Source organism: Vombatus ursinus, unplaced genomic scaffold, assembly GCF_900497805.2.
Source record: "Vombatus ursinus unplaced genomic scaffold, bare-nosed wombat genome assembly UNPS02014818.1, whole genome shotgun sequence".
Taxonomy (NCBI): domain Eukaryota; kingdom Metazoa; phylum Chordata; class Mammalia; order Diprotodontia; family Vombatidae; genus Vombatus; species Vombatus ursinus.
This window is the reverse complement of record NW_020954596.1, coordinates 73,288,475-73,310,028: the sequence shown is the minus strand read 5'-3', so window position 1 is coordinate 73,310,028 and position 21,554 is coordinate 73,288,475. Positions and strand designations below refer to the sequence as shown.

The window sequence follows — 21,554 nt, the reverse complement described above, 5'->3', positions numbered from 1 at the left end:
GAATGCTTCCATTTCTTCTCCCTTTATTTTCCAGGAAGTGATGGAACAGATGCTATGATCTTAGTTTTTTTAATGTTAAATCTTCAAGCCACCTTTTGCTCTCTCCTCCTTTTACCCTCACCAAGAGGCTTCTTAATTCTTCTTCATTCTCTGCCACCAGAGTGGTATTGCCTGTGTATCTAAGATTGTGGATATTTCTCCTAGCAATCTTAATTCTGACTTTTGATTTATCCAGCCTGGCATTTCATGTGATATACTCTGCATATAAGTTAAATAAATAAGGTAACCACATACAGCTTTATTGTACTCCTTTCCTAATCTTGAACTAATCAGTTGTTTTCAATTTTCGGTTCTGTTTCTTCTTGAGGAGAATACAGTTTTCCTCAGGAGACCAGTAAGATAATTTGGTACTCCCATATTTTTGAGGACTTGCCACATTTTGTTGTGTTCTACACAGTCAAAGGCTTTAGTGTAGTCAATGAAGCAGAAGTAGATGTTTTTCTGGAACTCCCTTGCTTTTTCCATAACCCAACAAATGTTGGCAATTTGGTCTTTAGTTCCTCTACCTTTTTGAAATCTGACTGCACTTTTGTTAATTCTTGTTCCACATATTGATAAAGGCTAGCTTGCGGAATCATAACCTGGCTGGCATGTGAAGTGAGTGCAGTTGTTCAGTAGTTTGAACATTCTTTGGCATTGCTCTTCTTTGGGATTGGGATGTAAGCTGACCTTTTCCAATCCAGTGACTGCTGTTGAATTTTCCAAATTTGTTGCCATATTGAGTTGCAGCACTTTCATAGCATCATCTTTTAGGATTTTAAATAGTTCAGCTGGAATTCTATCACTTCCATTAGTCCCTGTTGTTAGCAGTGCTTCCTACGGCCCACTTGACTTCGTTTTCCATGATGTATGGCTCTGGCTCAGTAACCACATCATAGTGTTATCAGTGATGTAAGGATCTTTCTTGTGTAGTCCTGTATATTCTTGTCACCTTTTCTTAAATTCTTCTACTTCTGTTAAATCTCTACTATTTTGGTCATTTTACCTTGCTCATTTTTGCATAAAACATTCCCTTGCCTCTCCAATTTTTCTCAAGAGATCTCTTGTCTTTCCCATTCATTCTATTGTTTTCCTCTATTTCTTTGCACTGTTTACTTAAGAAAACCCCCTTATCTTTCCTTGTTATTCTCTGGAATTCTGCATTCATTTGGGTATATCTTCTTCTTTCTCCTTTGCCCTTTGCTTTCCTTAGCTATTTGTAAAGGCTCATCAGACAGCCATTTTGCTTTCTTGTTCTTTTTCTTTGGGATGTTTTGTTACTGCTTCCTGTACAATATTGTGAACCTCTGTCCATAATTCTTTAGGCAGTCTGTCTACCAGAGCTAATCTGTAAAATCTATGTGCATTACAAGGATTTAAGAGCTTAAATTTTCATCTGCCCTTTCTACTTGCTATAAAAACAAATTTATAGCTGCTGAAGTGAACAAATATGCTTTGAGTGCCTGCTATTTGAAGGTACTCTTAGGTGTATGTAGGATATAAAAAAGAGTAAGTTCTTGTTGCTGAAATAGTTTTCAGTTTAGTTGGGGAGATAGGACGTAATTACACAAAAAATACAATATTCATCGTTATCTTGAAAAGTTTTTAATTAGTTGCCTAGTTTTGTTAGATTTTTATTTGTGTTGATTATCTAAATTAAATAGTTAAGACAAAAATGTTATGTGATGTGAAGATATGGTGTCTACCGTAATAGCCATATGCACAAGTTATCTGGGATAGAGTGAGGGGGAAGGTAAGGTAGTTTTCATAATTTAACTAGAGAGGAATCTAACATTTGATTCAGAATTATCAGCAAGTTATCATTTGTGACTCTTCTTTGAAACTGAATAATATCAGGGGCAGCTAGGTGGTGCAGTGGATAGAGCACCAGCCCCGGAGTTTGGAGGACCTGAGTTCAAATCTGGCCTCAGACCAAACACTTGACACTTGCTAGCTGTGTGACCCTGGGCAAGTCACTTAACCCCAATTGCCTAAAAAAACAAAAAACAAACAAACAAAAAAAACAAAATGAAACTGAATAATATGACTATAGAGATGGGGATCCTTATTGTTTTCTGTTGTGATTGGTACTCTCCCTGCTTCCTTTGTAGGTTCATTTTCATACCCTAAATTTCCTAAAAGTTTTCCCCAAGGCAGCTGGATGAACAAATGTTCTGGTAAATGGGCACCTTGAAGAACTTAGTAACAATGCTGAAGTTATAATGTAATAGTACTGAAGTTGGAGTATTTAATTTTCTTTTTTTTTTCCTGCTTGAGACTTTGCAGCTTTAAAGATTCTTAATGACAAAAAATTGAAGAGCCATTTTTTTTCATAATTTTTTTGAGGCTTTTTTATTTTATGAATAATAATAGATCTAATAAGCCTAGGTCATCACCATTCTTTGCATCCAGTAGGTATTTAAGAAATATTTTGAATTGAATGTCATATTTGGATAGTATTTTGCTCTTTTCAGAGTGCTTTTCACATTTATTAGGTCATTTGAGCCATACAACTATCATGTGAGGTGGGTAATAACATTTCCAATAATAGGTAATGATGAAATTAAGGTTCATAGATAGTGACTTGCCCAACTGCACAACTGGAACTTGCACCAGTGGCTTTAGAATCATTATTCCTTGCTCTTTCCTTTAAACCAAGGGTGGGGAACCTGTGGCCTCCTTCTAGGTCCTTGGATGTGGCCTTTTGACTGAGTCCAAGTTTTACAGAATAAATCTTTTTATTAAGGTTTATTAAGGGGATTTGTTCTGTGAAGTTTGGTTTCAGTCAAAGGGCCACACTTGAGTACCTAGAGGGCCACATGTGGCCTTGAGGCCGCAGTTTCTCCACCCCTGCTCTAAACCATTCTTACCTCAAGAACTGATTTGCAATGTAGAGTATTATGTAAAGTGCTGCATAAATGTAAACCGTTTGTGTTTGTGTTGACAACTCCTTGTTAATTTCAGATTATCCTTACATTTTTTTAGGCAATCTTTTTTATAGTCCTGCTTTAGAGTTACCAGTAAACCATAAAAAAAACCCCAAACCATCTAAAGAAACAAAAAAAATACTTATCAAGACTTTGGAGAAAGGAACTATTTCACCCAAACAACAGAAATCATCTATTTGTGCCAAGCCAAAAGAAGCATCTATTCCAAACAAACAAAAAAGAAAGAAATTATCATATTCAAGTGATGAAAATTGTGATATGGCACATACAGTTCCCAAACTGGATGAACAAGAAGGTTCATTGAAAGAAACTCCAAGAAAGAAAAATGTTGCCTGTTCTAGGTAATATCCATTATTTTTACAGTGTTTCTTGTAATTGGTCTGAGGCAATCTCAACATTTTTTTTCTTTCAGCTAAAAGTACATGTTACTTATTTGATATAACCTTAAGGTAGCTTCAGAGCTTACAGATATTTTATTTCTGGGAATTTAAAACATGTTCATATCAGGTATTTCATTTGATGTTTTGATAATACTGTGTGATAGGTAGGACAGGCGTTATTTTATGATTAGAAACCAAGGTCAAGACAGGTTAAAGAACTTGCTTTTGGCAAGTTAAGGGCAAAGCTGGGATAGGACCTAGATATCCTGATGCCTATGCTATTAATTATAAACCTGTAGTATAGACATAAAAGAATGAATTACTCCTTTAAATATTGTTTAGATTAAATTTTTTTCTGTATAAAACCATAGGTTCATAGATCTAGATTCTGGAGCTGGAAGGGCCCTCAGGAATTCATCTAGTTAAGTACCTTTCTTTTACAGATGAGGAAACTGAGGCCTGTGGCAGTTAAGTGACATGCCAAGGTCCATAAGTGGTAAATAAATGTCAGGCGGGATTTGTACCAAGTTCTCTGACTCCTGGGGCAATTGATGATTTGGCTTATAAGTTATTTAAAAATTATATGTGACCTTAGAAATAGAGTCCAACATTGAAGCTTAGACATATGAATTATCTATGCTCATGTAGCATGTTGCTGTCTCAGTCAAGCTTTAGAATCCTTGTCTCTTGACTCTTATTAGGTCTCCATCACTTAATATGACACAGTTATGAAATTATCAGAACATGAATAACATATCAGTAACTTAGTTATGGATATTTGTGGAACATTTTCTTATATTTTCTTGCAAGCACAACTTTCACTAAAAGCAGTAGATGTTCATTATGTGTATTTTATGTATTGGACTTCAACCCAAACTCATAACTATTTTATTTGATGTTGATCCTTTTTGTTTTTTAACCAAGTTATAGGTCAGACTAAAGCAGGATTTTACATAAGATTTGGTAGTTTCTGACAGTGTTATTTTTTAACATTCTAAAGGAATGCACCAAAAATTAATACATCAAAATAACACTGGAAAAAAAATAGTGAGAGTGTGTGTGTGTAAATAAAATCAAATTATAGAAGTACTTTTTGTGGTAGAACACCCAAAAGTCAAAGACAGAAAGGTGTTTTGTATATGTATATGTGTACATATATGTATAATTTCAAAATATAACAGTACTTTTTGTGGTAAAACAAAATGGCACATAGTAGGCATTTAATAAATATTTATTGGCTAAGTAATATGCATATGTACATATGTGTGTATACATATAATAAAAATATAGCAGTACTTTTTATAGTAGAAAAAATGTGTATATATTTGGTATGTGTGTATGTCTGTGTATCTGTATATGCATAGATGTATATATATTTGCATGTGAATATTTATATATATGCACATGTGTCATATCTTCTGTTGCCAATCTGGTGTTGAGTCTCTAATTCCTAAGCTTAGCTAAGCTTTTTCTAGTAGGCACACTTTCTCCTCTGGCTCATATGGAAAGCCTTTACTGTCTTTTAAAAGTTGTGTTTAAATTATTTATGAAATATTTTTTTTCTTGCAGTATAATTTGCTACCCTTTTTAGTCAGGTCAGCATAAGTTAAATTGTGGGGTATGCTTCTAACTGAGTCCTTACCTTTTGCTTTTGAAGAACTGAAACTTGACTTCCCTTTGATAATTAAAAGAATCTCAGTTTTTGAGCTGGAACTCTATTCAGTATCATCTAGTCAAAGACCCTTGTTTTGTATAAGGGAAACAGCCAGGGAGAGAGAAAGTGACCTTGTTTCTGGTCTTTCAGCTACTTAGTGGCAGAGCTGAAGCAAGAATCATAGAATTCATAGGATGATGACTCCATCATAGGATTTCTGATCTATTGGGACTCAATTTATCTAATTTTCAGGAAAGCTAGATGATTTATTTGAATGTAGTTTTAAAAACAATATTATTATAATTTCTATCCAGTATAACCTTGAGAGTCAATATGTTAATTCAAAACATACATTTGGTTGTTTTAAAAAAAGGATTTTTTAATAATATTTCAGTCAAAACTCATTAAACATTTTTTTAAAATGACTTTTACCCAGTTTTTGTCTTAGGTGTCTTTAAATCTCAAAAGTTGTAGTTGCCAAATTACCTTTTATAGTATTCAAAAAGAATAACTTGTCTGAAAAGTTTATTCTCTCAAAACATAGCACTTTAATGATCAAGTTGAACATATTTCTTATAGGCAATGAGCTTTAATTGTATCACAACTAGGAAAGTATATGTGATGCAATTTTGTATATTGACCATATACCTTGGCCTATTGTAGTAGAAACAGTAAGAACTAGATTTGAAATCAGAAGAACTAGCTTGAATTGGTCACTTTATTAATGTCTCTATATATCAATTTTCTCACCTGTGAAAATAAATCAGTTTGAAATAAAACTGCATACAACTTATCCTTTTCTTCTTCCATGTATCTATATCTATCTATACTTTTTTTCTTTGGTGTACATACTGTATACACCCAGTTAGACTTAAAAGCAGGGGCTGTTGTTTTTCATTTTTGTGCCCCATTCCTTAGCACAGTACTTTGCTTATGATAGATATTTAATATTAAATGGTTGTTAAACTGAACTGAATTGAGTTTCCCTGTGAAAAATGGCCATTTCACTTTAATGAGGAATAAACACAATAGGCCTGGAGCATTTCTAGTAACTACGCAAGCAGAATAAAACCACCTGTGTAAGTTAGTTCTAGGGTCCTAGCCTTCATTTTTTACCAGATCCTGGTTTAAAATCAAATCTCTAAATATTTCTTACCCTTTTGAAGACGAAGCCCCCTTGAGGATCCCGGAATCAAGACTCCTTCTTTATTCAACTCTGATCTTTAAAACCAGAGCAGAGTATCCATCATAGAGTATACTGAACATTAATTGTCAGGGAGGAAAGGAGTGGGAAAGATGATAAAATGTCATTTATTGTTCATAGTGTATTTGTTTGGTTTTTTATGTATGAGCAGTTTAAAATTTTTATTTCCACAGTACTGCAGAACCCCCTAAGGAACGTATCAGTGATGTTCAAAATGTTAATCTGACACCAGCAATGCCAACATCAGATTCTAAAACCTTTGTGACTTCAACCATGGAAGAAAGGTATTGGTCACTAGATAATTAAAATTAACCTATCCTTTGATGTCCAATAGTATGTTCTCTCTGATTTAGTGAATTAAAATTATGGTTTCATTTTTAAATGCTTTAGAGGGACTGACCAAGCTTGTCATAAATTTTGCTGTATCAGTAAAAGATACTGGAGATTGACTAAATGTTGAGAGGAGGGAGACAGGTTGGTTGTAAGTTGGCAAGGGGAACTGAGTGTACCCAGTTGAAAGAAAAGAAGGTAGGAATTGACCACATGGATCACTTTTGACCAACTCTTGATTTAGATTTTAAGCTTTCTTTGTATCTATGTTTTTTAAACACTGGAGAGGTTGAAAATATGATTTTGAAAAAAAAGAAGATGTGATGTATTTTTAGTTTTTATGTTAAATTATGCTTTCATGGAATGCTTTAAAGCAGTTCCGTTTTGTTTTAGTTAAAACTCTTACATTTCATCTAAAAATGATATAGATTACAAATATGACAAATGAACTTTGTGTCAATTCTGATTTTTCATATTAGTAATTTCAGAATTGATTCATTTTTATCATAACTGGATATTTTTTTTTGTGGATCTGTGATTGCAATGATGTGAGTGCTTTTGTCATTCATGGACATCTACAACTCAGCTATGCATTCTCATCCTGTGCATCTCTTGTCCATATCCTTAAAAGAAGGTCCAACTTACTACATAGGGATCTTTTGACATTTTTATGGTTACCAAGGGAACTCTCAGACTTTGTATTGTTTATCCATCACTCTTGTTATGTGATTGAATTTTTCCTTTGATGGTCATACATATCCTCGATTATATTCTTCATATTGCTTTTTCCATTCAGTTCTTTTTTTAATTATTATTTTTTTGTTAATTTAGTTTTAGTTTTTTTTTTTTTAGGCAATTGGGGTTAAGTGATTTGCCCAGGGTCACACAGCTAGCAAGTGTCAAGTGTTTGGTCTGAGGCCGGATTTGAACTCAGGTCCTCCTGACTTCAGGGCTGGTGCTCTATCCACTGCGCCACCTAGCTGCCCCTAGTTTTAGTTTTCCACAGTGACTTCCATACGCTTTTGAGTTTTAAATTTTTATCCCTCTCTCTCCCCCCAAGATGGTGTGCGATCTGATACAGACTCTACATATACATTCCTATTAAACATATTTTCACATTAGTCATATTGTAAGGAAGAATTAGAACCAATAGGAGGAACCACAAGAAAGAGGAAACAAAACAAAACAGAAGAAAAATAAAGAGCAAATAGTATGCTTCAATCTGCATTCAAATTCCTTAGTTCTTTCTCTGGATGTGGATAACTTTTTCCATCGTGAGACTTTTGGAGGTGTCTTAGATCCTTGCATTGAGGAGAAGGGCTCATTCAATTCTTCTTTAGCAAAATGTTGCTGCCTATTTGATGGCTACCATTTGTTACTCCATTAACCATTTGCTTGACCTGCACTTGGTTGTTAAGAGATTGTCATATTCCATGACTATTCTATGGCCAGAAGATTGATTTTGAAAAGAGAGGCCATGTTTCAGCATCCTTAAAAGCACTTCATGACTTCCCAGTGGTAATACAGTCGTTCTCCTTTTCCTCACCAATTCTGTGTGTAGATTTTTGCTGTTCTGTAGGGTTTTTCTAAGATGTGTATGGAACAGTTCAGTAGTTTGTCCATATAGCTTCTTAACATAGTCTGGATAATAGATATTCTTTATTCCCTTGAGTTTGTGTGTGGCTGAACTCTTTTGAGTGACTGTGCATCCAATTGAGGAGATTTTGCAATGTTTTGGGGCTTGATGTTAACAACAGTTAATAAATAGCAATATTTAGAGGAACTCATTCTACGGGGTCTCTTCCATTTGGACTATACTGTGGACATCCTCCCAAATACTATTAATTGGTGAGCATAAAACCTCCCTCTTTTATTCCTCACTTAATATTAATAATCCGAGGGTCACTGAACAAAAGTTATCTTTGCTCTTATATCTTTCAAAAAATCTCGTGTCATTTTGTTATATTTATGGGAGACATTTTGCTGGGGAAAAGCCTTTAAAAGTGACATTTTGTTCTGTTGAATCACATGCCTTTTTGTAGTTAGTAAACATAGTTGAAACTTTTATTTAATTCCACAGTTAGCCAATTGTGCAACTGTAAAATTATAATCCACCAGAGAATAACATTTGTGAAAGTCTGACTGTTTCCTTCTTATGCCTTTATTAAGAATGCTTCTGATAATGTATTGCCAGATTTTCTACTTTTAGGCTTCCTAGTGTGTGGCCAGTGAGTGATGATGAAACCGTTTTTAGTTAGCTAGGTTGTCCCTTGTAAAGTAGTTTTAAGGAATGGGAAGATTTTGCTTTTCATCGTGGTAGAACCTACTACTGTTAGAGCCCATTCTCAATGACATAACCCTTGACAATTCTTTGTAACCTCCATAGTGTATTGAGGCATTTGAGTAGGCATGTGCGACATAGTATAGTAGGTGGAAGGGAAGAGATAAAGATAAATTAAACACAATTAAGCTTAAAAGTCATAAAGAATGACATTTATCTGGTATGACAGCCAATATGAAATTTTAATGTATATTTTAAAAGATAATTGTTATTTCCAGATTTTTCTCTATTCCTTCTCTTCCTACAGTTCCTCCAACATACACCATTTATGTCAAGTTTGCTGAGTTGATTAGTTGGAAGTGAAACCTCATAGTTCCTTTGATTTGCATTCATCTTATTAATAAAGAGAATTTTGCATATGGTTGTTGAGAATTTGTATTTCATATTCCTATAATTTTGGACCACTTATTTCTTGGTTTTATATGTTTGTATCAATTCTCTATATGTCTTGTATATCAAACTTTTATCCAGAGATTTTCATTGTGAATATTTTTTTTCCTAATCCAGTTTCTCTTATTTTCATTACATTGAGTTTGTTGGTACAAATGCATTTAATTCCAGTTATGGAAGTAAAACTTTTTCAGCAAGTATTACTCTCTTGGCTCTATTGATTTTTAATGTATAAGAAAAAATTATAATAGTTCTTGGACAGTGGAATAACTTTCATTTTTAAAAACAGTTTGGATTTTGAGAATTCTTTTTCTTTCCCTTTCTAAAGTGGACCAGCCAGGTTAAGGAATACCGTTTTAACATCTACAAACGACAAAATCCTTGGAGATGAACAGGAATGTGGTACAAGTAAGTCAATGATAGTTTTCTCTTTGTTTTTCTTAGATTTATAGAGCTTCATACAAAGAAATATTCAATGGTGAGATAGTATTTTATACTTTACCTATTATATGATTAAGGCCCCATACTAGGCTTGTTTCTCCCTTCATACTATTACCTTTGGTGAGTTCATCTTTCTCTTGTCATGGCTTCATCTATCTTCTCAATGACTAACACATCTAGACCTCCCATCTATCTTTGCCACCTGTTGCCCACCTCCTTCTAAAACCTCTTGAGTTCTTGACCCTCCATTCTCAAGTGGTTACTAACACGTCCTTGTTGTATGCGACAAAGCTCATCATCTCTACCCCAAACCTATCTTTCTATGCTTCCTTGTTTTAACATTCTTGCTTTTGAATCCTACCAAATTATACTTTCCTTCATTTTCCCCAGACCCCTATCTCCAATCACTCCTATTTCTAATCACATTATAATCCCTTGTAGTTCTACTTCCATATCACTCTGTTAAACATATCTATCCCTTTCTATTTTCGCTATTTCCTTAGTTCAATACCCTCATTACCACTCTCTTGTACCTGTATACCTGCTTTCATTTTTTTTCAACTTCAGTCTATTTCAATCACTCATGTTAAATCACCCTTAAATTTTTTTGAAGTTGAGCTAACAGAAACAGTTCTATGTACAAAAAAAGGAATTGCATTAGCTTGTTTTTTTTTTTTAATGAAGTATAATATATTTATATATGTGTAGATATAGATCTCTAAATAAAACATAATGAGCTAGTGACCGTATTGTTCTGTTTTGGTTCCTTTTTTATTGTGGGGGGTGGTGGTGCATTCTTCTGTGAGCTCCTGTGAGTCAGAGACTGTTTTTTGCCTTTTTTTTTTCATCCCTAGCAATTAGTACAGTGCCTTGAATGTGGTAGGTACTTAATTGACTTGATTATTTGACATTTAAAAATTTTGCATTAATACTTTCTTTTTTCATAGCTATTACTCATTGACCTTCAACCCATACCCCCTACCACAACCCTCAGGATTAGATCATCTCCCTTGTAATGAACATATGTAATCCAACTATACAAATTATAAGATCATAGATCAGTAGATCCTGAACGGATTTGTAAAGGTTGTCAGAAGTGCCAAACCTGGGCTTTGCAGGCTACATGTAGTCTTTGAGCATGTTCTGAATAAGAATAAGATATAATTGTTATATATTGAACAAAATAAATATGTTAAAATTGTGTGTGTGTGTATACACACATCCATATATATTTATAAAACTTGTGATTTTCTAAGTCAGTATACAGCCCTCAGAGATCCTTATGCATGGTTTAGTGGCCCCTATTTGTATTTGGGTTTAACATAATTGCTCTAGACCAGAGGTTCCCAAACTTATTTGGCCTACTGCCCTCTTTTTAAAGAAAAAAAAAGTGCCCCCTTGAAAATCTACTTTCTTTAACCCTATAATGGTTTTTTTAAAAAAATTTTTCATCATTTCAAAAAAATATAAAATTTTTTTTAAAAAATGACATTTAAAGTTTAATAATTTATTGTAAATTTGTGGTTTTTTTCTGCACTGAAATTTTGATGACACAGTATTGTGTCATTTAACCATATAGTATCGTATTGTAAACAAGTCATATACCTGCCAATGCATGCTGGACTTCCTGACAACGTACAACATGCTCGCCTGCCAACACTTGCTTGTTAGTAAGACCTGTTGACAGACTTGACCACTGATCAGTTATAACTTGCATTTTGTGTTTATTTGGAAAATTATGTAGTCACTATGACTTTAACTCTAATTACACAACAGATGAAATATGTCTGAACGGTTTTTCAGAATTTTCTTATCTTCTTTCCTTATGCTTCTACTGCCCCCATATTTTTATTCAACACCCCCAATTGCATCTGAGGCTACTACCATCTCCTTGGATTGTTTCAACACCCGCCCTCCCCCTTACGGGTTGGTATTGCCTACTTTGGGAACATATGGTCTAGAGACCAAGCCCTTCATTTTACCTGCAGAAACCAAGCTAGGGAGATTAAGTGACTTGCTCAAGATCACCTAGATAATAAGCGATCAGAGGTAAGATCTGAACCTAGGTCCTCTAACTTTAGAGCCAACGCTCTTTGGCTTGTACCACAACTAGGTGTCACAGCTTAGGATCATAGCAAGTGATCTGCAGTTTCTCCAGTGTAATCCAACTTACTCTCTTCCTCCTATTCAAGAGATATAATGATAATAATAATGACAGTAACCATAATAACTCGCATTCATATAGCACTTTAAGGTTTGCATAGTACTTTATAAATATTTCATTTTATCCTAAAAACAACACTGGGATGTAATTACTGTTATTACCACCGTTTTACAGATGAGGAAATTGAGACAGACAAGTAAGTGAGTTGACCAGGGTCATATAGCTATTAAGTGTCTGAAGTAGGATTTGAACTCCAGTCTTCCTGACTCCCAATTCCCGTACTCTATCCATTGTGCCCCCTAGCTGCCTCAGTATGTACTGGGAAACTAATTCAATTGAACTACCCATTCAGTTGATTGCTACAGTTTTCATCTATTTTCCCTGGCTGCTTTTTTTTGGTTTTTTTTGGTCAATGTCCTTTGAACAAATATGAGTTTCATTGAGAAGGCCTTGTAGTATTGTAGGGCTTTGTGCTGATTTCATTATGTCATCTGCAGTTGGGAGCATTTGGCAGACTTCACCTTTGTGGAATGGTGGGTAGGACACTGGACTCAGAGTCAGGAAGACCCTGTTTCAAATTCTGTCTTAGATAGCTATTAGCTGGTTGAAGTTGGTTACCTTTCATGTTTTATGCTTCCTTTGGTATTGCTAATCATTTGATTATTATTGAACAAAGCTATTTCTTTGATTTCATCTGTGAAGGAATCTTGGATGATTGTAACACAAGTACAAAAGGCTCTTTATTGGAAATGAACCTTTAAGACTTCCTTATACTGTACTGAGTCAAATGTTTTTACAGTTGTGAAAGAAAAACCTCTGTACTCTGTTTTAGCCACAGTCTCTTAGAGACAATTTACTAATACACAATTATTCCTACTGAGGTTTAGAGCTGCAAAGGACCTTAGAGGCCATATAGTCCAACCCCCACATTTTATAGATGACATTGTCCAAGAGAGCTAAAGTTACTCACCAACGGTCACACAGTAAGAAAGTATTGGAATCTGAAATTGGGAGCCAGGTGTTTCTGACTCCCAAGTACAGAACCTTGCCACTGATTAGACTAGACCATTCTACATCTAAATGTTTAAAGGGGCATAGTTTCCACTGCTAATTTGAATTGTTTTTCATCCAAGCAATTTCCACTTATGTTTTATAGTAGTCCTAAATCAAAAGACAAAACATACATGTATGTGCATGCAGGTGTGTACTGCATTAACTGATAACATGCACATTTGTATATGCACATACAATATAGCCACGTGTAAATGCATGTATATATGCATATGTAACACAGGTGCTTATAGGTGTGTATCTTTAGTGGTTTATATATCTTGCAAAGCAAATACTTATTAGAGAAATTTGATAAAATGATTTTTTTCCCTCCATTCAGCTGCTTCCCTTCTTAACCTTAATGTAATAATTTTGTGCAGAAACTTTTCTCATGCAATCATTATCCATTTTGTTTTTTGTAATTTCCCATATCTCATTTGTGATGAGGAATACATCTCTTGCCCATAGCTCTGAGAAGTATGTGTTCTTCTTTTCCAATTGATTTATTGTAAAATCTTTGATTTCAATTTCACATATCCATTTAGAATGAATTGTGGAATATGGTATAAGGTGTTGGTCTAAGCCCATTTTCTTCCAGACTGCTCTCTAGTTTTCCAAGCAATTTTTGTAAAAAAAAAGGGAATTCTTCTCTAAGCAATTTATATTTTCTGGTTCATTGAACACTGGGTTATTGTATTCTTTTATTTCTTATTGTCCCTTGAATGTTTCTAGTTGGTTCCATTGATCTACTTTTCAGGCAATAGTAAGTTGAATTGATGATTACTCTTTTATAATAAAGTTTGAGGTCTGTAAGTGCTATTGCCCTTTCATCCTTATGCTGTTATGGAGAGAGAGATATCTTCTATAATGGGAAATGGGGACTTTCTAATGAATATTAGCTGCAGGGAATTGTACTTTGAGAGAGAGGGCAAAATTACTCATTTTTGTAGGACCACTGGGAAGAGGTTAAAAATAATTGACAGAAGCTTTTTTTTGGCTGCTGGAGGAGGAAGAATTATTCCAGGGACAGGCACCAGCTTAATTCCAGAGTCTGTAGTTTTTTCTTTTTCCTTTTCTTTTCTTTGATCTGTTTGGGATCCTTTCCCACTTCACATTAAGCCTATTCCATTTACAATTAGTTTGTTGAAGGACTTCTTAGGAGCCATCTCTTGTAGCTTACCTTGTGGCTGATGAAGTGAGTGGAAAGCACATGTTGCCTCTGTACAACTTTGATTGCTTAGATGTCACCAAATTGGTAAAAGTGATTTGAGATATATCTCATTGATGGTATTTCCCAAGCCTCCAACATATTGGTGTGGTGATGGTATTTTATTATCTGGTGGGTCCAAATAAGGCTTTATTGAAGCCTGTTTTCAAAGCTTTAGCAGGATGATTAATACAAGTTAACATTTTTGATGTTCTAACCAGCCAGGAATCATCAGTGTTTGTAGGCTTTTCATGTCTGTATGGATATTTTTCTTTTTCACATTTTCTTTTAAGCTAGAAGGAACAAATGTGTGGATGATTATATCTCTTGTAAGGGGTGGTCTGGGCCAATTTAAGCAGCATGCCACTGGTAGCTGTTGCCTTCTCCAAAGCACCAACTGGCCAAGTTCTATTAGTTGGCAATCTGTCATTCAACATTTTGTGCATAATTATTTGTTCATATAGGACTTAGTCATATTATCATTAAAGGACAGTCCTGCATCAGGGACCTGAATTAGGTAAACTATTTTCTTGATCCAAAAGCCAGGTCTGACTTTTTTTTTCCATTTTATTTTTTTAATTAATTAATTTATCTTTAGTTTTCAGCATTCACTTTCATAAGCTTTTGAGTTACAAAATTTTCTCTCCCTCCCTCTTTTGCTCCCTCCCCAAGACAGCATGCAATCCGATATAAGCTCTACATATATATTCCTATTTGTAGCCTTAAACATATTTTCACATTAGTCATGTTGTAATGAAGAATTAGAACCAATAGGAGGAACCACAAGAAAGAAAAAAGAAAACGGGGAAAAAAAAGCAAGTAGTATGCTTCTATCTGCATTTAGACTCCATAATTCTTTCTCTGGATGTGGATAGCATTTTCCATCATGAGTCTTTTGGAGGTGGAGGTTTGACTTTCTTTTAGTTTGCTGTGTAGGGTTATCGTACTTCAGTCTTCTAAACACGCATGCAAACTGGGAGCAGAGATGGTGGAGTAAGAAGTAAGTCACCCCCACCCTCCCCTACTGACCTTAAAAAACCCAGAAAATGTAGCCCCAGGAGAACCCCTGGAACAGCCGAGCCAGCAGAAAGATTGGGTGCAGCAGTCTCGTAGCCCAGGAAACTTGGGGATTTAACGGGAAATGTCTGGTAGAAGGGGAGTAGTACAGGACAGGAGGAGTCCCAGCAAACCAGCAGGCAAGCCCTACCTCAGCAAACCAGTGAAAGATCGTGAGTCCCAGGGTGATGGAACAGGCAAGTGCCAACACCAGGACCTCCTGAGTGCTTTGGCACAGGCAGAGGAACTGGCAGACTCCAGCCTAGGAAACCCCCACATGCGCTGGCGGGAGTCCTTCAGCAGCCAGACATTCCAGTGCTTCAAAGCAGCCAGGTTGAGCAGGTGTCTTCCAGGGACCAGAGACACCCCCCCCCCCAATCCCCACCCTGAAAGCTTCAGTATTGCTGACCCCAGCTCAATTCAAGGTAAACTGCCACACCCCTATAGCCTCCAGCCTGAGGCCCCTGAACACAAGACCAGTGAACAGGTCCTTGGCCCCCAGCACAGGAAGCTTGGGTCAGTGCCCCTTGTGCTCCAGCAGAAGAGCTCAACTTAAAAAGCCAAGAAATAGGCAAACACCATGAGCAAAAAGCAGAAATGGACAATGATCATAGATTCTTACTATGGGGACAGGGAAGATCAAAACATAAATTCAGAAGAGGACCACATTGTGAATGTACCCACATCTGAAACCTCAAAAGGGAATATGAACTGGTGTCAAGCCCAAAAAGCCTTCTTGGAAGAGCTCAAGATGGATTTTATTTTATTTTATTAATTTATTTTTAGTTTTCAGCATTCACTTACATAAACTTTTGAGTTTTAAATTTTCTCTCTCTCTCCCTTCCCAAGATGGCATGCAATCTGATATAGGCTCTACATATACATTCCTATTAAACATATTTTCACATTAGTCATGTTGTAAAGAAGAATTAGAACTAATAGGAGGAACCACATGAAAGAAGAAACAAAACAAAACAGAAGGAAAAAAAAGAGCAAATAGTATGGTTCGATCTGCATTCAAACTCCAGAGTTCTTTCTCTGGATGTGGATAGCATTTTCCATTGTGAGATTTTTGAAGTTGTCTTAGATCCTTGCATTTCTGAGAAGAGCTAAGTCTAATGAAATTAGTCATTGCGTAGTGTGGCTGTTACTGTATACAGTGTTCTCCTGATTCTGCTCATTTTACTCAACATCAGTCCATACACCTTCAAGAAGGATTTTAAAACTTAAATAAGAGAGGTAGAAGAAAAATTGGGAAAAGAAATGAGAGGTATGCAAGAGAGAGTCAATAGCTTGGAAGAGGAAGGACAAAAATTGACTATAGAAAACAACTTCTTAAAAAGTAGAATTGGCCAAATGGAAAAGAAAGCACAAAGAACTCACTGAAGAGAAGAACTCCTTGAAAAGTAAAATGAGACAAATGGAAAAGGAGGTACAAAATCTAATTGAAGAAAACAATTTGTTAAAAATTAGAATTGGGCAAGTGGAAGCTAATGATTCTTATGCGACAGCAAGAATCAGCCAAACAAAATCAAAATAATGAAAAAAACAGAAGAAAATGTAAAATACCTCATTGAAATAACAACAGACCTGGAAAATAGATCCAGGCGAGATAATTTAAAAATTGTTGGTCTATCTGAAAGCCATGATGAAACATGCATGCTAACACCAGAGCACCAGTGGATTACTGTGAATAGTCCAGCACAAAGTTTGCATTCTTTTCCGTACTTCTTATGGATCATATTGATAGAGGAGTTTTCTCTAAGACACATCTGATGAAGAATAGGGAGGTCCAAAGTTCTTTATGTGTCTGGAGTTAGAGGCGAAAGACCTTGTCATCTTAGAGGTAATGTCAGACATGTTGCTACTGGCAGAAATAGGAACTGTCGCTAGATAGCCAGGACTTGCTTGAGTTTTTTAAGGATCTTGAAATCAGCATCTGACAGTTCATACACTGGGGGCTACCTAAAGCTTAAAAGTTGTGCTTGATCTTGTAGTGCATAGGACGTCTTTGCTATGTTTACTACAGGGAACAGGGCCACTGTAGAACACAGGACCAAAGAGGTCTTAGGGGAGGCCTATGACCATTGCAATCTACTAGATCTGATTGAGGCCTGTCAGGCCACAACCAGAAGTTATTTCCAGGGTGGGATTGCTACAAAGAGGAGGAACCCAAAGGGCCAAGGACAAAAGCCAGGTTGGATTCTAAAGATACAGATGTTGGAACTTCCGGCAGATGGTAGAACCTAGTTATAATCTCTCAATCTTTTAACCACAGCACCAATGGCATCTAGACTATACAGAGAGCAGAACCAAACAAGACTTTCCATCCCATCCAAGATTATAGGAGGGAGAATTGTCTGGCCCGAGTACAAAGTCCTCATCTTAGTTTTAATATGGGCAGTTAGGTGGCACAAGGTATAGCACACTAGGCCTGGAGTCAGAGAGACCCGAGTTTAAATCTAATGTCAGACACTTACTACCTATATGACCCCGGGCAAGTCATTTAACCTCTGTTTGCCTCAGTTTCCTCATCCATAAAGTGGGGATAATAATAGCACCTACCTTCCAGGATTGTTGTGAGGATCAAATGAGATGATAGTTGAAAAGCACTTAGCATAGTGGCTTGCAAATAACAAGGGCTGTATAAATGATAGTTATTATTATAATCATATCTAATGATATATTAATATAAGTAATAAATACAAATATTTTAATGATAATCATTGATAACTATTAATACATGAGTAAGCAGAAGAAAATTAAGAAATACTTTGTGTTGAGCAACTGAGATAAAACCAGAAGAAAAGAGAAACTGTTAACGAGTACTGCTAGAATCTCGGAACAAAGCATGACTCAGTTACAACTCTAGAATTAGTTAGAGGGGGCAGCTAGGTGGCACAGTGGATAGAGCACTGACCCTGGATTCAGGAGGATCTGAGTTCAGATCTAGCCTTAGACACGTAACACTTTCTAGCTGTGTGACCCAGGGCAAGTCATTTAACCACATTGCCTAGTCCAAAAAAAAAAAAGTAGTTAGAAGAAATGAAATAATAGTTTAAAAAGTGAAACAAGTGAAATTAAGATTTCTGAGAAAGAGGTAAAAGGAGATTAAATAGTTTGAAATAAAAGGTAACTAATTATTATACAAGCTCTGGACTCCCTGAAAAATAGAATGGAATAAAGATATTAAAAAATTGGGGGGGGGACAAAAAAATGTAAAATATATATTGTTTTAAAAATAGATCATGTAGGAAAATAGGCTAAGGAGGGATGATTTAAAAATGAAACCATGAGCAAACAAAAAACCTAGGTATCATATTTCAAGAAATCATAAAAGAAAACTGCCCAGAAGCTATTTAGGACCACATAGCAAATGAAAGTGGAGTTCACAGTCAGGATCACACAAGGCTATGTTGTAAAGACTTTATTGGAGAGAAAATCTTGGCATTGTAATTTCCAAAAGGCAAAAGAAAATAGTTTACAACCAAGAATAATTTACCCTGAAAAACTGAATATAACCTTACAGAAGTTACAAAAAAGAAAAAAAAAAGGACTTTAGACTATAACTGATAAAAGGACAAGAAAAGGTAAAATCTTTAAAACATAAACATAGGAGGCAAGAGGAAATTGAAAAGATAGATTCATTTCCCACTAGGCTACATTTCTCTGGACTTTTCTACCATAACCCAGAATACCTTTTTATCCTGAAAGACCACTTCAGACCTAGTTCTCACGCCTTGGAAATACCCTCTGTCTCTGTGGCCCCTCCCTCTGATTACCGGGATGCTTCCACAACCTCCATTTTGGAGGGCACCTAGGCTAGCCATCTCTTCATTTTCCATCAGGTTGATTTCCCCTGGATTTTTCCATCATGCACTCTCACAGGGTAACTTCTACCCATTCCCCTTCTCAGCTTTTTTTTTATATACTGTCAAACCCCTAGAAGGCAGAGACTTTTCTTTCTTTTTGCTTGTATTTGTATTCCCAGCTCACAGTTGTTAAAGGACCACCAAGGAAAATAAATGCAGGAATGGGGTGTTTTTGTTGTTTTCTAGATTTAAGAAAGGATAGAAAAGTGACAGAAAAAGGATTATTTATGCTAAGGAGGAAATGAGGAAGGAGTAGAAGGAACTTAGTGCTTGTATAATTGGTGTAGTCAATAAGAATATGTCTACCCTTTGGCAAAATGCAAAAAGATATTGAAGGGTTAAGGAATCTCTTGAACCTCACTTTAAATCAGAGAAAGGAGTGTTGAACATTTTATTAAACAAAAGAAAAATAGGCATCAACAAGGAGAAAGTAGAGAAGGGTTTAAGAGGGACAGTAGAATTGGTAAGCAAATAATCACAAGCAAAACAAACTTTGTCTTCAGAAAGTGGATTATAAGGTCAACATATCATGCCATATAAAACAATAAGCCCCAAAGTGGATACGTGTCCTAAACATAAAAAGGGTCTACCATAAACAAATTAAAGGAGAATTTACAGCTATGAATGGGCAAAGGTTGGATGGAGTAAAAAAAGTAAAATAGTTTTAAACATAAACTTGAAGAGTTTTTACCCAAACAAAATCAGTGTAGTTGATTTGAAAACAGTTAACCTGGAAAACTATTTTTGGCTAGTATTTCTAATAGTTCTGATGTCTGAGATACATAGGGAATTCATACTAATGTATAAGAACAAAAGCCAATCCCCAGTAGATATGGTCAGGGGTTGGGACATGCATCTTTCCAAGGAAGAAATCTAAGCTGTACATAACTATGGAGAAAAAAGTATTATAAATAACTAATAAGAGAAATAAAAATTAAAATAACTCTGGAGTGTTTACTTCACACCTAAATATCACCAATGATGACAGAGAAGGTTAATGACAGTTCTTGTGGGTGTTCAGGCAAGAACTCTAATGAACTGTTGCTGGAGCTTTGAATTGATCCAACCATCTTGGAAAGTACTTTGGAACTGTTCCCCCAAAGTCATTAAACTGTATATACCCATTAATGTAGTGATACTGACTGCTAAGCACATATCTCGGATAACATAGCAACAAAAGGCCTTATACACACAAACATAGCATTTTTTGTTTTATTAAAGAAGTAGAAAGTAAGGAGGTACTCATTAGTTGGGGAGTGGCTAGATAATTTATGGCATATGAATGTAATGAAATATCTTCTAAGAAATGATGTTGAAGCAAGGGTGTTCATTATGTTTATTTTTATTTGATATGGTATTAGAATCACAATAGGACAGTAAAATTAAGAGAATAATCATAGTTGAAGAGGAGTCAAAATTATCTCTATAGACAGTTTGGTGATTTACTTAATTAGAAATTCAATGAAAAATTCAAAACAAATTTTTTTTTTTTGCTTTTTGGTGAGGCAGTTGGGGTTAAAGTGACTTGCCCATTGTCACACAGCTAATAAGTGTCAAATATCTGAGACTGGATTTAAATTCAGGTCCTCCTGACACCAAGGCTGGAGCTCTATCCACTGCGCCACCCAACTGCCCCTCAAAACAATTTTAATAACATAATAGGATATGAAATAATTTCACTGAAATCATTAGATGAATGCATAATATTTGTAAAATACCTTATAGGTTCTAGAGTGCTTTTGAACATTATCTTATTTAAGCCTCACAGTAGTCCTGTTGGCTGGTTACTACAGGTATTCTTATTGTCTCGTTTTACAAATATGGAAATTAATATGCAGAGTTGATGACTAGACTAAGCCCATGTACCTAGGAAGTCTTAAAGGTATGATTTGAATGTAGGGTATCCTGACTCTATCTTTAAGATTTCCTTCCCTTGATTTATTATCCCTGACTCCAAGTCTAATACTCTGTCTACTGTTCAGACAGCATTTATTATTTTACAGTAAAAATTATTTTTTAATTTGATTTTTAGTCTGAAAAAATACATAAAGAAAATTTCCAGAATAAAAAAAGATATGTGAAACTGGGAATCTTCTTTATAATACAGGTTGCCTTTTCTTTCAAATATATAATTCAACCTCTTATTTTCAAAGCTGTCTTACTTCTCTATACTTCCTTCCAAACTTTTTTTCTTTCCTGTAGTTTAAAATGCCAAGATACCCTCTTTTCCTTCATATTAATAGCAAAAAATTATCACAATCACATGGTGATCTTAATAGATGTATGAACAGCTTTTAACAACATATAATAGCAATTTCTGAGAAAAACACTTACTCAAAAGCATGGGAATAAATGGACCTTTTCTTAATATGGTAAGTAGTATCTAAAATCAAGAGCTAGCATTTTTAGAGAGCAGATAAACTAAAGGCTTTTTCGATAAGGTGAAGGGTAAAGCAAAGATGTCCATATTTTTATTTA

General features: G+C 35.3%; 1 protein-coding gene across 7 annotated transcripts in view; it reads left to right on the top strand.

Moving 5' to 3' along the window:
- Positions 1-21,554, top strand: part of CENPC (centromere protein C) — a 59,282-nt gene that overhangs the window by 26,156 nt on the left and 11,572 nt on the right. For all 7 annotated transcript variants that reach the window (XM_027836571.1, XM_027836567.1, XM_027836570.1 and 4 more), the window contains exons 10-12: positions 3,025-3,328; positions 6,399-6,509; positions 9,615-9,694. In XM_027836571.1, the coding sequence (XP_027692372.1) occupies positions 3,025-3,328; positions 6,399-6,509; positions 9,615-9,694 (495 nt within the window). The remainder of the gene's footprint in view (positions 1-3,024; positions 3,329-6,398; positions 6,510-9,614; positions 9,695-21,554) is intronic.